This window comes from Cyprinus carpio, chromosome B7 (assembly GCF_018340385.1).
Source record: "Cyprinus carpio isolate SPL01 chromosome B7, ASM1834038v1, whole genome shotgun sequence".
Taxonomy (NCBI): Eukaryota; Metazoa; Chordata; class Actinopteri; order Cypriniformes; family Cyprinidae; genus Cyprinus; species Cyprinus carpio.
In genome coordinates this window covers 28,057,535-28,072,158 of record NC_056603.1, presented here as the reverse complement: position 1 = coordinate 28,072,158, position 14,624 = coordinate 28,057,535, and the positions used below count along the sequence as shown (strand labels likewise).

At 35.8% G+C, this 14,624-nt stretch overlaps 1 protein-coding gene and 1 pseudogene across 1 annotated transcript in view; both read right to left on the bottom strand.

The window, feature by feature from the left end:
- The window catches only part of slc25a44b (solute carrier family 25 member 44b), a 6,329-nt gene extending 878 nt beyond the window's left edge, over positions 1-5,451 (bottom strand). The window contains 3 exon segments of the mRNA XM_042728167.1: positions 1-7; positions 678-1,341; positions 5,215-5,451. The exon segment at positions 1-7 is cut by the window's left edge and continues 121 nt beyond it. Of these exon segments, the coding sequence (XP_042584101.1) occupies positions 1-7; positions 678-1,302 (632 nt within the window). The 5' untranslated portion in view covers positions 1,303-1,341; positions 5,215-5,451.
- Positions 5,452-8,773: 3,322 nt separating this feature from the next.
- Positions 8,774-13,726, bottom strand: LOC109104967 (annotated as a pseudogene).
- Between the last annotated feature and the right edge of the window lie 898 nt (positions 13,727-14,624).

Sequence of the window (14,624 nt, the reverse complement as noted above, 5' to 3'; positions counted from 1 at the left end):
AACTGTTCTGTGGAGCCAATAAGAGCTAATGAAATTTCAGCTGCTTCAGAATCATCTGACATTATATCAGTCTCTAATGAGACAGACTGACTGCCAACCAAGACGACTTCTGTCCATGTGACTCTGAACAGTATTTTATCAATCAAAACATGAAGATTCAAAGTACATAAAACAGCCATTGCCACTTAAATACATACACAATCTGCCACTAAACTGAGCAAATGATTTGAAATGTCACACTACCTTCCAAGTTTGTTTAAAAAAAAAAAAGTATTTTATGATCACCAAGGCTGCATTTATTTGATCAAAACTACAGTAAAAAATACAGTAATATTGTGATATATTATTATAATATAAAATATCTGTTTTATATTTTTCCATTTTAAAAATGTCATTTATTCCGGTGATTGTGAAGCTGAATTTTCAGCAACCATTTACCCCAGTTATCAGTGACACACGACGATCCTTTAGAAATCCTTCTAAAATGCTGATTGTGTGCTCAAGAAAGATTATTTATTATTTTCAATGTTGAAAACCATTGTGACGATTAATTTTATGCTGAAAGCATGACAGAATTCATTTGAAACAGAAAATTTGTAACAGTGTAAAATTCGTTACTGTCACTTTTGATCAATTTAAGTATTTTTATCAAAAAAGTGATGCTGAGGATCCTTTACCTGCATAGAAGTGGTAAAACGGCCACCAAACAGCACTGTTGGGGATGTATGTGAGGAGAGACACCACATATCCTCGATAAAAGCCACGAATGCCATCCGCAGCAAATATTTGCCCAATAATGTCTCTTGTCTGACCAAAAAATACGGCGTGCTTTGCTCCAATTTTGGGTTTCACTTTAAAGCGGGTCAGATGCTCCCCTTAGCCCTGCATCATGAGCTGCTGCGATATGACATCTATGGGAACAGTAATGCTCTGGGCCACCAGTGACGCCGAGCCTCCCGCCACCAATGATTTCAGTGTATTGTCTTTAGAATAGTTGGAGACATATTTCCTTACCAGTTCGTAGGTGGTTATGTACGCCTGGCCTGATATGAGTGTGAACGTGGTCACCATGAAGCCCCTGTAAAGTCCTCTCAGACCATCAGCTCTCAGAATCTTTCGGAAGGCATCGTAGGTCCCAGTGTAGAGAGACTTCCCCTTCTGAACCTGCAGCCTGGTGCGGATCAGTGTGGCCGGGTAGACTGTGGTGCGGATAGCCATGGTCATGAAGACTCCAAAGGAGTAGAACTTGCGTTTGTCCAAGTCCTCCCATTCTATGATCTGAATGTTGCGCTTCTGCTGCATGTTTCCTGCCTGTAGTGCCCGGCATGAGTCCCAGGCCACCTGGTAAATAACAGGGGATGAATACATATGTAAATGAGATGGCTGACCCAAAATAAACATTCAGTCATCATTTACTCACCCTCATATTGAAACTGAACCTGTTGAACTTTCTTGCTTCTGTGGAACTCATAAATAGATGTTAGGCAGCATCTTTTGTGTTCCACTAAAACAAGCAAGTCAGGTTTGGAATAATATGAAGGTGAGTAAACGAGGATTGAATTTGATGAGTGATGATTGAATGAGATCAGTAAATTATCCCTTTGATTAATAGTAATAAATCGAGAATGTGATTAGGAATTGAGGTTGGACTACTACAAATGTAAGGAACTCCAAAATCTACAGTCTACACAAATATGTTCTGGGGGGATTAAAAAAAATAAAAAGAGAAGTACATTTCATAATTTGAGATAACGTGAATATTGTTAGATTTTTATTAAATGTGTAGCTCTTAAAGCAATTAACATTTCATAATTTGAGATAACGTGAATCAAATTAAATGTGTAGCTCTTAAAGCAATCTACTTATCCTGATGTTACTGTATGATTTTCTTTCTTCTGCTGAACTCAAAAGATGGTATTTTGAAGAATGTTGGTAACCAGTTTTGGTGCCCATTGACTTTCATTGTATGGCCAAAAGTGATGTTCGGTTCTTCAACGTATCGTTCTTTTGAGCCGGTTCTCAAGAAGTAGCACGTCCGACTCAAAAAGAAAAGAACCGAATAAGCCACAATGAGCCGGTTCAACCAACTGTGAAAGTTTGCCGAGGATTACAGAGGACTCATCAAGAACAGAATGAGCCATGGCGCAGTTTGCCGAGGATTACCGAAGATTCTGATGAGTGAGATGACGATACTGTGCAAGCCTGAGGCGCATACTGGAAATATGCTTATTATGACTATTATTGATTCACATTTTATTAAATTAAGCAAAAACCTTTATGATGATTTCTGTTGATTAATTTTATTTTAGTTTATTTTGTTTTGATTTTATATTTTATTTAGCTTTTTCTTAATCGAGGTGATTTATTTTAATGGTTTATTCATTCTTTATACTGTAGACTAGAGGCTGACATTTTTTTCGGGAATCCCGCGGGATTGGAAACAAAATCACTATTAATCACAGGATTGGGACGGGGCAGGAAAAAATGTCAGCCGGAGTGGGTGGGACCGGGAATCGTAACAACACTTTGATCCCCAACTTTATACACAAATAAAGCCTACCTTTTAAATAAATAAACTATAAACTGTAGGCATATATTTTAATTTTGAACTCAATTCTACTTGCCCTGTCTCTTTATGCTCTGATTAAGTGAATGACGGACGCGTGACGGACAGATTGTTAACGGCTGGTCTCTGTGGTAATACAGTAGGGCAGGACATCGAAAAGCCCACTTATCATTCATCGACCTCAAATATAGCTTTTCATCTAAAAGATGCATGTAGTAACAACTTTACGTAATACAGTAGGGCAGGACATCGAAAAGCCCAATTATCATTCATCGACCTCCAGCAGGACAGATGGAGTGCTCACTTGCTCTTAAAATACACCATAATTTTTGGTCATACAGATAAAAGTAATACATCTTTCGAAACTGTAAAGACTCTACGTTTATTTATGTGTACTCACAATAACAACGAAACGTATCGCTTCTGTAAAATCAATAATTAAAACAAACAGGATGCGCTTTCTGCCGTCTTGGTCATGTGAACTTGAGCTAGAAACTTCAAAACTTTGTATGAAAAGTAAATCTACAGAGAGTGAAATGTCTACTTTCAAATGAAAAAAATTCAAATAGAAAACGTGTGTTAGCATGGATGATTTACATGAAATTTAATGTGTGTGCAATGCACAATGTGCATTGTTTAAATAAAACTCAATAAAATTAAAAAAAACGACATTTTGGATTTTTATTCAACTAAAGCGTGCATGCTGTGATCTGTACCGGAAATGTTTTTTATTTACTGCAACTATTATTTCTTCGCTCAGAATTGTGGCAATGAAATAACCCCATACTGTGTCACCCTCTACTGTAGACATGTCTGTAATGTGTGCTGTAGGTGTGAAACTTTTAGGAATCTCATCCAAGTTAGTCAGTATGTGGAAAATAAACTGCATAAACATTTCATTACACCAAATACACAAAATAATGTTCTTTTTAGCAACATCATATGACCCCTTTAAATATCTTCTTTTATGTTCCAGAGAAGAAAGAAGGTAGGTTCACATTTGAGGAAATGATGACAGAATTTCACTTTCATTTTTTTGGGGAACTATTTTTTTTTTTTAATTTTTTTTTTTTTTATAGTGTATATATTTTTTATTATGATATTTTGTATATTTTTTTGTTGTAAAAAAGTTTTATACGTGTTATTTTTGGGGAATATAATTATTTTGTACAACATTTTTTTTATTTAACTTTTTATCACTTAATTAGAACCACCAAAAATTTAAATTATGTCATGTTATAGGGACTACTGAACAGAAATTTAGAAGTTGATTTTAAAATGCAAAGTAATTTAAATTAAAATAAAGCCATGTAAACACTTTTTTTTTTTTTACAATACTATAAGTGTGTCCCATCAGGTAATGAAAAGTTCGACACACACTTGTGGTCTTCATCCTCACTTGAACATTTGGGCCAAATTCAGGAAATACGTCATAGATGTAGTCAAGTAAAAAGACCTAAAGTGTGGGTATTTGGACAAGGCAATAGTGTGTGTTTTTGTATTAGAGCCCCGAAGAAGACTGTGTCCAGTCCCGCCTACTCCCGCAAACATTCTAATACTGCATATAATTTTGGTGCATCAGGAGGCCACTATCAATGATAAATATGATATTTATATGATAAAACTGGCTAGATGTTAAGTTTTTTTTAAAGAAGGGCCACTTGTAGGAAACTTTTTATCTGTGTTTATGATCAGTATGCATAACAGTGACTAAAATATGTATATTCGGCATGTAAATTACATTGAGTTTTGATATTTGAGATTGCGCTACTTTGGATGCTTTCGACATTACTTTAACCACCAACCAACCACAGCCCAGACCCCAGACCCGCTCCACTCACCCGTCCTGCCTGCACTGTCCTCTTTTTGGAAAACTAAAATATGGACACCCTAGATAAGAGAGAAGCTGAAAATGTGCAGTGCTGGGGGTGCTCACAGGACCGGTTTGAAAACCACTGCTCTATTCTGATTCAAGTAACGGGAATCACTTGCACAGTTTCAAGTGTCACTCACGTCTTTGAGAAGAATAAATAATACTATATATATATATAGTATTAATTCCTGGTTCACAGAAACTTAAACTGACCATTCTATGATAATCTTTGGTTATTCTGATCATAGCCTTGCCTATTTTTTCCATAAATTAATTCACAGACTCATTTATTCATATTGTGTAATACAATGTCTGACATGAAGACTTGTTTATATAGACTTCATATTTTCTTTGCTTTATACAGGTTTTCACAGCACAAACTAATTTATTATCTGAAACAGTCCAAAAATGGCTGGGTCGTCTGGGACAGCAAATGCAGATTTTTTTTTCCACCTTTTGACCACAAGATGTCGTCAGTGTGCACCGTCTTGAAAAGATTCGAGTAATGAACCTTTTCAGGATACAGGTGCCGGTGCTTTGCAAAGCTTCATTTTTCCATCACTAGTTTACACTGTCTCTGTAACATAATACTGCTGTCTCAAATCATGCTCAGATAAACACTGCCAGGGTAGACAATTCAGAGAGTTCAGCTGCTTTGTAAATGCACAAAGTGAATGTCTGATAGTGGCTAGTTAGCAGAGCTCTCACGCGGGCTCCGCTTTATCATTGTGATCTCAGCTCGGTTACACTTGAGCAACAGCAGTGAAGGGCTTACCGTACAGCAGAGATGATTCAGCGATATCCCATATTTAGGTTGGCATTGCTGTGTATGTTCAGGACAGGACAGTAGCAATAGCTACAGACGCTCACTGGGTAGTGAACATGGTAGGGATCGGTGGCGAGTTCTTCTTCTTCTTTTTTATGGCGGTTGACAAACCCACTTAAAAGGTGCATTCCCGCCACCTGCTGAGCTGGAGTGTAGATCATTGATGGAACAGGAAGAAAGACTACGCTGAGAGAAAAATAAATACATAACTTAAACAAACAAACAAACAAACAAACCCTTTTTTTATATCAACAACATTCTATACAGGGAATAAATAAGAGCTGCATGCCCAAGGTGAAGTCTGGTAATGATTCTTCTCTTCTATTGCCTCGACTTCCTCTTTCACCACCAATTTTATGTTATTTTTTTCACAACCAATGTTATTTTTTTTTTGTATATGAATTTAAAATCTCAGTTTAGTATCCAGCCAAACCCCCAGATACCTTAATACATTCACCTGTTTTAAAGGTTTGTTATATTGAAGTTTTATGTAGTTGTTTATTTTTTTACATTTTTTTTTTTTTGAGAAGATGATATGTTTTTTTTTTGATGATATTATAATTCCAAAATTATCTGTCCATTCCTCCACTTCATAATATGCACTCTGCATACTTTTCTGTCCATTTCTCCACTTTATTAATTGTACTTCTGAGTGTTTTTTAATATGTAAAAAGTGTTTTTTCAACTCCTGCACCGACCTGGGAAAAAATGTCATTAATCATTACATTAAATAATATGGGGCTACACACACTTCCCTGAGGAGTATAATATGTTTTGGCGAATGATGCACCCACCCTGACTTGAATAGATCTATCAAAAAAGAAACTATGAATCCAGTTAAACATTCTTCCACCAATACCCATCTTATCCAATTTAATTAGAAGTCCCTCTTTCCAAATCATGTCGTAGACTTTCTCCACGTTGAAAAATACTCCTACTAAAACTCCTTATTGACCTGCGCCTTCCTTATATCAGACTCTGGACATCCATAGTGTTCCGACCTTCCCGAAACCCGCTCTGGAAAGGAGATACATATCCTTTATTTTCCAGAACATGATTCAATCTAAATATAATCATTCTCTCCATTATTTTACACAGATTAGATGTTAGGGCTATAGGCCTGTAACTAGATACTAATGAAGGGTGCTTTCCTGGGTTTGCAACTGGAATAATAATCCCATGTTTCCAAATTGTCGGTAAGATCTCAGATTCTATTAAAAAGGCTTAACAAACTATATAATGATGTATCTGATAGATGCTTAACCATTTCATAGCACACATCATCCTTCCCTGGGGAGGTTTGCTTAGACCCTAAAATGTCCCTTTTTAGGAAAAATTATCTAACGTACTTCCTGATAATCCTCTATGAACTAATAATTCTGGATTATCTCTTAAACAATTATCTCTATGCCTTCTCATAATGTCTGGGATATTATCATTACTATGTACTTTTACAAAGGCTTTGGCTAAAACTTCCACTTTTTCGATATCCAAAACAGCTGGTTTATTTCCATTTATTATAACTGGAATACTATTATTTCTTTATATTCTATTCATCTTCTTAAACATTCCCCACACAGAACTTATTTCAGTTTCTTCCCTTATACTTTCACAAAATTGTCTCCAATCATTTCTTTTTGCATTTTTGATCCCCTTCCTAACAATTGCCTGTTTACTCTTATATTCAATAAAATCATTAAAAACAGAGTTTTTCCTAACCCTTTTCAGATCCTTATTACCTTTATTGCTTTATTACACTCATCATTCCACCACGGGGCTGGCTTCTTCCTTCTTCTTGTTTTACTTTTACCAATGACTTCTTCTGCTGCCTTACAAAAACTTTCATTTATTCTATTGTTTAATTCTTTAACCTCCTCTACTGATTCTTCTGTTTCCATTATCAGTGTCTCACTTAACTCCTCAAATTTATCCCAGTCATCTGACTTAAATTTCTTTCCACTACATTCACTTTCATATTTCTATTTTACAAGTAATTGGATAACGATCACTACCTATTCAATTTTGGTCCAATACATCACACACTCATCTCCTTGCCAGATTTCCTGAAACAATGGTCTAAGTCTAAGGCAGATGACTTTCCTTTTGCTATATCAATTCTTGTTGCTCTTTCATCATTAACACAAACTAATTCACACTCATCTAACATATCCTCTATAATATTTCCATTATTTTTTTTACTTCCCCATAATGAACTGTGTCCATTACAATCTCCACACCAAATCAGTCTATAAAAATTCTCTCCTCTAATTTCCTCAAGAATATCTCTACTTCATGTCTCACATGGGTTATAGTAATGAATTATTCTCAAATTCTGATCTTCAACCCATACATCTACTTCTTCTACTTCAGATTCATTACCTGCTTCAACTGTTGTAAATTGTATCCCTTCTTTTACAAAAGTAGTCACTCCCCCTCCTACTCCATATGTTCTATGCCTTCATCTTGCAACTTAAAAAATCCAAATGAGCCTTAAGCCTTGTTGCCTGAATGCAAACTACTTGTGGTTTATTATTCTGTTCTGCAATACATTTTTTTTAAATTCTTGACCGTTCTCTATTAATCTCCTTGCATTCCATTGCAATAACACCATTATGTTCAATCACAGCTCTCTCATCCGACTTTCTATTAAAGGTTAAAGTTCATCGACCGGGATGTTAGACATACCGAAGAGGATGACAATTTTGTTCTATCTCAGTTCTCTCTTATGAGTTTTTATTAAAGGTTAAAGTTTGCCAGCTAAGTGAGTGAGTCTATTTGCAACATTCAGTTCATTTAAGTTTGTTTATTTCTACATGTTTTTTTAGTTTCTATTAAAGGTTAAAGTTCATCGACCGGGATGTTAGACATACCGAAGAGGTATGTATTTAAGTTTCAAATACTTACAAAATGAAGTCTTCTTTTATTGTTGCTGGGGGTTTTTGAGGTAAGTGTGCCTTATAAAAGTTGGTAGCCTATATTCCTTATCTTAGTCTTGCATTGTAAATGTATAAATTTTGTAAAGAGAGAAAGAAAGAAAGAAAGAAAGATTTTATTGTTGATGTTGGTAGCCTATATTCCTTATCTTAGTCTTGCATTGTAAGGAGAAGAAAGAAGAAAGGAAAGGAAAGAATAAGAAAGAAAGAAAGAAAGAAAGTAAATGTATAAATTTTGTAAAGAGAGAAAGAAAGAAAGAAAGAAAGACTTTCATACCTTTCCACAATGTGATATGAATAAATATGAATAAATGTTCCAGCTGTTATATTACATAGAGTGTGAATTTATTGTAAGTTTATCTACAGTATTTGTGAAGAGTAAATTGGGCATAATTAAATTTCCAGTACTTGGTTTTATTTTTACCGAGAGACCATGTCAATTACTGAGTCACTGAGTGAAATAAAAGCTCACATTACAGCATGCATGTGTTACTATAATTCAGATTACATAAATTTTTTGTCATAAAAAGTATTAGATAAAACTCATCCACAGAGAAAACAAGAATCACTCTATATCAAAGCATATATCACAGGCATGATATGTGATTTATTGTCAGCCATTTACACACACAACAAACCAGTTAGATTGCTATTTTGATACTTAATTTAAATATTCAGTGTGAAAAGGTGTGTCTCTTTAAATGATCAGTAAGGTTAATATTACTCTATTACTTTTTTTTTCAGTTACTGAGTTACCCTGAATGCCCCTCTACAATGTTAGTTTAAAACAAAAACTACTGTTTACTGATTTTGCATTTAGTGGACTTAGCAACAGTCTACAAGATTTCTGTGTGTTTTAAAGGCCTCGTAGTCATTTTTCTGATGAGTGAGTTTGTTGTATAGTGTAGACCATAAGACGCAGTTAAATCTGCTGTGGTTGATGTTATTTGATGTTGTTTTTTTAGATGATATAAAAGGTAGCAGAATGTTCTGGTGAGGAGCACCGTGGAAGAGACAAAAATAAGTCACAACTTCTCAAAAATGCATCAGATTTCATGGGCTAGAAGATTTGTCAAACCCTCTGATGAAATGTGAGTAATGTTGTCATGATAATGTCTTAAAGAGCAGGTCAGATGGGTTTTTGAAAAATCTCTCTTTTGCAGTTTATAACGTAGCTATCCTTAAATGAAAACAATCTGCAAAGTTGTTAATCAAAAAAAGTGCATGATAAATAAAGATATTGTCTCTCAAAAGAGAGAGTCGGTTCTGAATCGCCGTAACGAGTCGTTATATTTTCGACTCTTTTGCCTGTTACCGGTGTACGTCACTGGGTAACACATTTGCATAATCCCCGCCTGCCCGTGAAATACGAACAGAGTCTGACCTGCCCACAAACACTTTTGCTATTAGTGCGTTTATATCATGTTGAGAAGACGCGGTGTTTAAGGATACCACAGAAATACAATTCGAGCCTTTTGTTGTGTGCTTGTCATTTTATCAAGAACTGCTTCTCTAATCTGGGCTTTTATCTTCGTTGGCTTCTAATCTTCTTAATTTGGACTAACAAGCTCTCTGAACCACGACCTGTAAGTAGTACGATTGATATGTTAGGTGTACATTTTCAATTGAGTGCTCAAAATATCAGTTTTTTGTGCCAATATGTGATGTATACCTTGTGCAGCTTTAGGTTTCCAGGTAAAGCACGATATTACTGTCTTACTGAAGTAGTTCTAAAAATTTCGCAGTGAACCTAAGAATATGTCGATTATTGTAGACTGACGTTGTTCTAATTACTTTGTTTAATAATAATAAAGAATATAGTGTAGCACACAGACTTATAATAATTGTGAAATTGCTGTTTAGTGTGCTGCACTGTCAGTTACAGGGTTAATGCGGGAGAGATGAGTGATTTCGGCTGGTGCTCCTGTGATACAACTGTTCTGCGTTTCTGATTAAAATTTAAGACCAAGCGTCTTTTGTCTGTCGTTCTTCAAACATTACAGGTAGACATATTTTGGTTTACAAACTGTATTGTTTAATCAGTTAGTCAAATTAGCACTAGGCTAACATATCCACCTAGTGTTCACAGTTTTAGCAGCTAAACTTTAGCTGTGGGCACGGTTCGCTTGCATAAGTGTTTTTGTATTTTTATGTCATTATAAGAACGGATTAGACGGATTGATTATATTATTGTTTTATGTAAAGGTGCTTTGTCAATGGTAGCGCTGGCTAACTGGCTCAATCACTCATCTCTGTGCCAATCACAACAGGTTTGGCCAGCTGACCAATCAGAGCAGAGTAGGCTTGAGTAAGGGAGGAGCTTGCTCCGAACTTGCTTGAAACGAATCATTTCCTAATCATTGGCAAATGACTCTAATATTAAATGTATATTCTGAGAAAATTACAATGTTTTCTGACCTTAGATGCATTTAAACCTGATGTAGGGGACTCCAATACAATATTGGGACACTTTAAAATACCTTATGACCTGCTCTTTAAAACAGTTGATAATTAAGAATGGTGCAATGTATTGTGGTTCTTTGTAACTGTAATTATAAGACCCAGCCCAACCCATTCCCAGCTAATCAAAACCACACATTCTGAACTTACATTTATCGGGCCTGTTCTTCATGAACCACACAAATACATGATTGATCTTCAGTTTCTCCTCTGCAAACTCCAAAACAGCAGTGAGCCTTCAGGATTAAGCAGAATAAAGAAAACATACTTACTTATTCTCTTTAAGGAAAGTAAGTTCAATCTGACACCATATTTGCAATGCCTCCTGCTTATTTTGGATATGCAAGACTAACCCTCATCTCGAATGGGGAAAAAAGTGCTGGACAAACTCACATTTTAAAAACATATTTCAAATCAGTAATTAAACCTGACAAACTGTCCAATAAGTGTTGTTTCTTTTGCACTTTTAAATATTGTTAAAAAGTGTGTATTTCAGGTTGGTCCAGCCAGGCATAAGCACACATCTCAGGACACTGACTGTTTCTATGGGAACTGGAGCTTCTAGTGGTCCTGAAGTGACGCAATTGGTGATTTTATTTAGAACTTATTACACTATATTGTGCATTGCACTTTCTTGCAATCTTAGTAATGTGAGTGAACTGTCTTGGTACAATTGTTGACATTTCCACTTGGATCATCAAAGAATCTGTCCCTTTTGGGATACAGTGAGAGTGCAGAAAGTAGTTATGCAAGACCTCTTAGGCCAGGATTAGAAGGTTTTGAAAAATGTATAACCTCTATTAATGTGACAGTAGTGGGGCTTAGTGATCCATTCCCAGTGTCTTTTTGCTAAAATAGGTCTTATAGTTCAGTCATACTAATCGCTTACCCTTCTTTGGTGCCTTTGAGAAGTTCTCCATTTGGTAAACCAACAAAGAGGCTATGGCCAGAGAGCAAAGTCTGCATACTCCATGACAACTGCTCACTTAGCTGATACTGAAAATGCAGAATAGATGATTCGCTGTCCAGTGAGGTCACCTGCTGTTTCACAGTTAACTTCCCATCCTGCATGAAAGGATGACATAAAAATTCTATTAGCAAATGACTTTACATTCATCTATGCTTAAATAAAGTCACATTCATCTCATAAACCTGGACAGAAGTAGCTGCTTATAGTTTGGACCACTGAAGCACTCTATTAGATAAGATATTTTTATATGTGGCTGTAGTAAATAAGCATCTCCATCGTGAGGTTGTGATGGCCTCACCTTATAAAGGAGCACATCTTGAGTCAGATCCCTGCTTGTGCTTTGCCCAGCTGTGTTCATCCTCTGTGGGTGAGGAACATCAGGAACACCACTGAGGCCCTGGAGCTTGCTGCCTGACCCAGCGGAGCACACAAGCTGAATCCACAAGTAAAGCTCTGCACAGACACAAGACAGAACTTTGAACTTTATGGTTTATGGTTTGAGTGATTCATGTTAAACAAACAAGACACAAGACATGGCCAGTTTGAAACAAACTCTTATTTGGTTGCATATGGCATAGACCTATAGGCCTATGTGGCATATATTTGATTTCCTAATAGTCTTAATGAATGGTGTTATAAGGGTACTTTGAGTGCATAATTACAATGCATGTTTAATTATACATTTAGAGATTTATCAGTACTAACCTAAAAATATTTTACTATGTCCTGAACATAAACTTCACACAAACGATGTCAGATTTTGTAGACCCTAACCCTAACCCTAACCCTTACCTTAGGCTACAGGTATAGCCTACATTTGGCCCTCAAAATCTAGACAACCCGACCACCACACCTAGTCTAATTGATCATTAAAATGAATTTTCATTGATAAAAATAGCGTCGTGAGTAATATGCATTTGCAGTATATAAAATGGGCTCTGTTAACTTTCAATAATATTTATTTTTTTATATTTATTTACTGGCCGCGCAGAGAGCTCAAGGATTGCATAACGTCCCTCATGCGCGCTCTTGTCTAATCGTGCAAACTGTTTGACACCAGAGGAGAGCAGTGCTGCATTACAAACTTTAAAAATAAAAACACAGAAAATAACCGTAAAGATCAGACACCACAATGATAGAGAAAAGATCTGATAGGACAAATGTGCGTTCCGGTGCATGTACTACTGATGATGTAAGAACATGATGTACTCTACACTGTCACGACTCTAAATACGGAACACACTGAGTCTTAACCAGCTCCTCAGCAATAGCGAGGGATGACAGCTGTTGGATTTGCAGACACTGTAAATCAGATATGAATCAGTGCGTAGCCTATTATTTACCTGAATTCCAGATTACAGTTTTTTTCCTGTATAGTTACAGGTGGCAGTTCATCTGCAGAATGTCAATGTCTTTTCAACTGGACGTAATGCACATTTTACATTTTAATGCAATATAAAAATAATAAAACAAAATAAAACGGGTATTAGGAGACAATAATTGAGTCTTATCTAGCACTGACGGTTTCTATGAACGCCAAACCATGCAGCAAATGTCTTTGAGCTGATGCTCGAGTAGGTACTGACCTAACCAAGGAAAAAATGTATTTGAGATGATGCTATTACTTACCTTGCTTGGGTGTTGATCATTTCTTCTCTACGCAATAGATTGGGATGAGTTGCCCTGTAAGGAAGTCCCTTTGGGAGATGACAATTATGATCCTTTGTTAGACCTGTTAAATATTAAATATTAAATATACGTATTGACGCTTCGTCCTCGCGCGCGCCCTCTCCACTGGCTCGAGTGCTGCTTCATCATCATTTCAAGAGGCTGCATCTCGTTCTGCTCCAGTGCCCAAGTTCACTTACTGATTAGAGGAGGGAACTGTGATTTCCCCTCCTTGTGCTTCCATAAATATATTTACAAATAACAAAATTACACAATAAAGAAAACAGAAAGTGTTTTGGAGAGTCATTTTGTGTTAAAGACACTTTAAATGGACACAGTCATGTTTATTTAATAGTCTACAGAAGGATTGCAATTAAAGGCAATTACAATGAATAAGTAGAATTTATGAATGCAGTTCGACCAAAATGCTCCCTTCACGGTTCATAATGGGCTACGGTAAGCCAGTCTTAGTCACTTGTTATGTCATAACTTCACCACTAGATGAAGCAATAATCCTAATATCTCAATCCTGTCCTCCATGGTCATCCCATCGTTCCTTGTTTAACGCTGCTCTCTCTAGTGCAAATAATGTCTGTCAAGGTATTTTGCCTATTTTGAAAAAAGAAATAAAAACCATACATTGAATAATATTCTTGCAGTACTTAAATTACTATACCAACACAGAACCACACACACACACACAAACACACACGCACACGCACACACACACACACACACACACACACACACACACACACACACACAACTAACTATAAAAACTTATTATAAAACTATATATAAACTGCACATAAACGTCAAGGACAATATGTTTTGATTAAAAAAACAAGTAAACAAATTTTGCAAGCAGTGTCAATAAATTTTGAAAATTAATATTTTTATACGGCTTTGGTGACTATGTATGTATTAACAGAATTGGGTATATTATGTGCCTTGACTTTGAAGGTTGTTTCTCGTTTGAATTGCATTTCATATGAAATTCATGTTGTAAATCAGTGATTATTCTGACATGGGCCAATGTCTTCATTCATCTGTAACATTACCAGAGTGAATTTAATAAGACGTGACATATTATTAACACAACCATTTTATTGATCTCTCACTACTAAAACTACATATAAATATATATATTTACCATAAGAAAATATAAATAATGCAATGTTTAAAACTATGTCCTGAATGAAGGCGAAGGTTAAAATACACCTTAGCTGCAGCTGTCTGTACTTTTTGTCAGTAAACTGTGTTTGTCTTATTTGCTTACTGGAGGTTTGCGGAGAAGGTTTAGTTCCTCTTAAATAAGACACATTAAT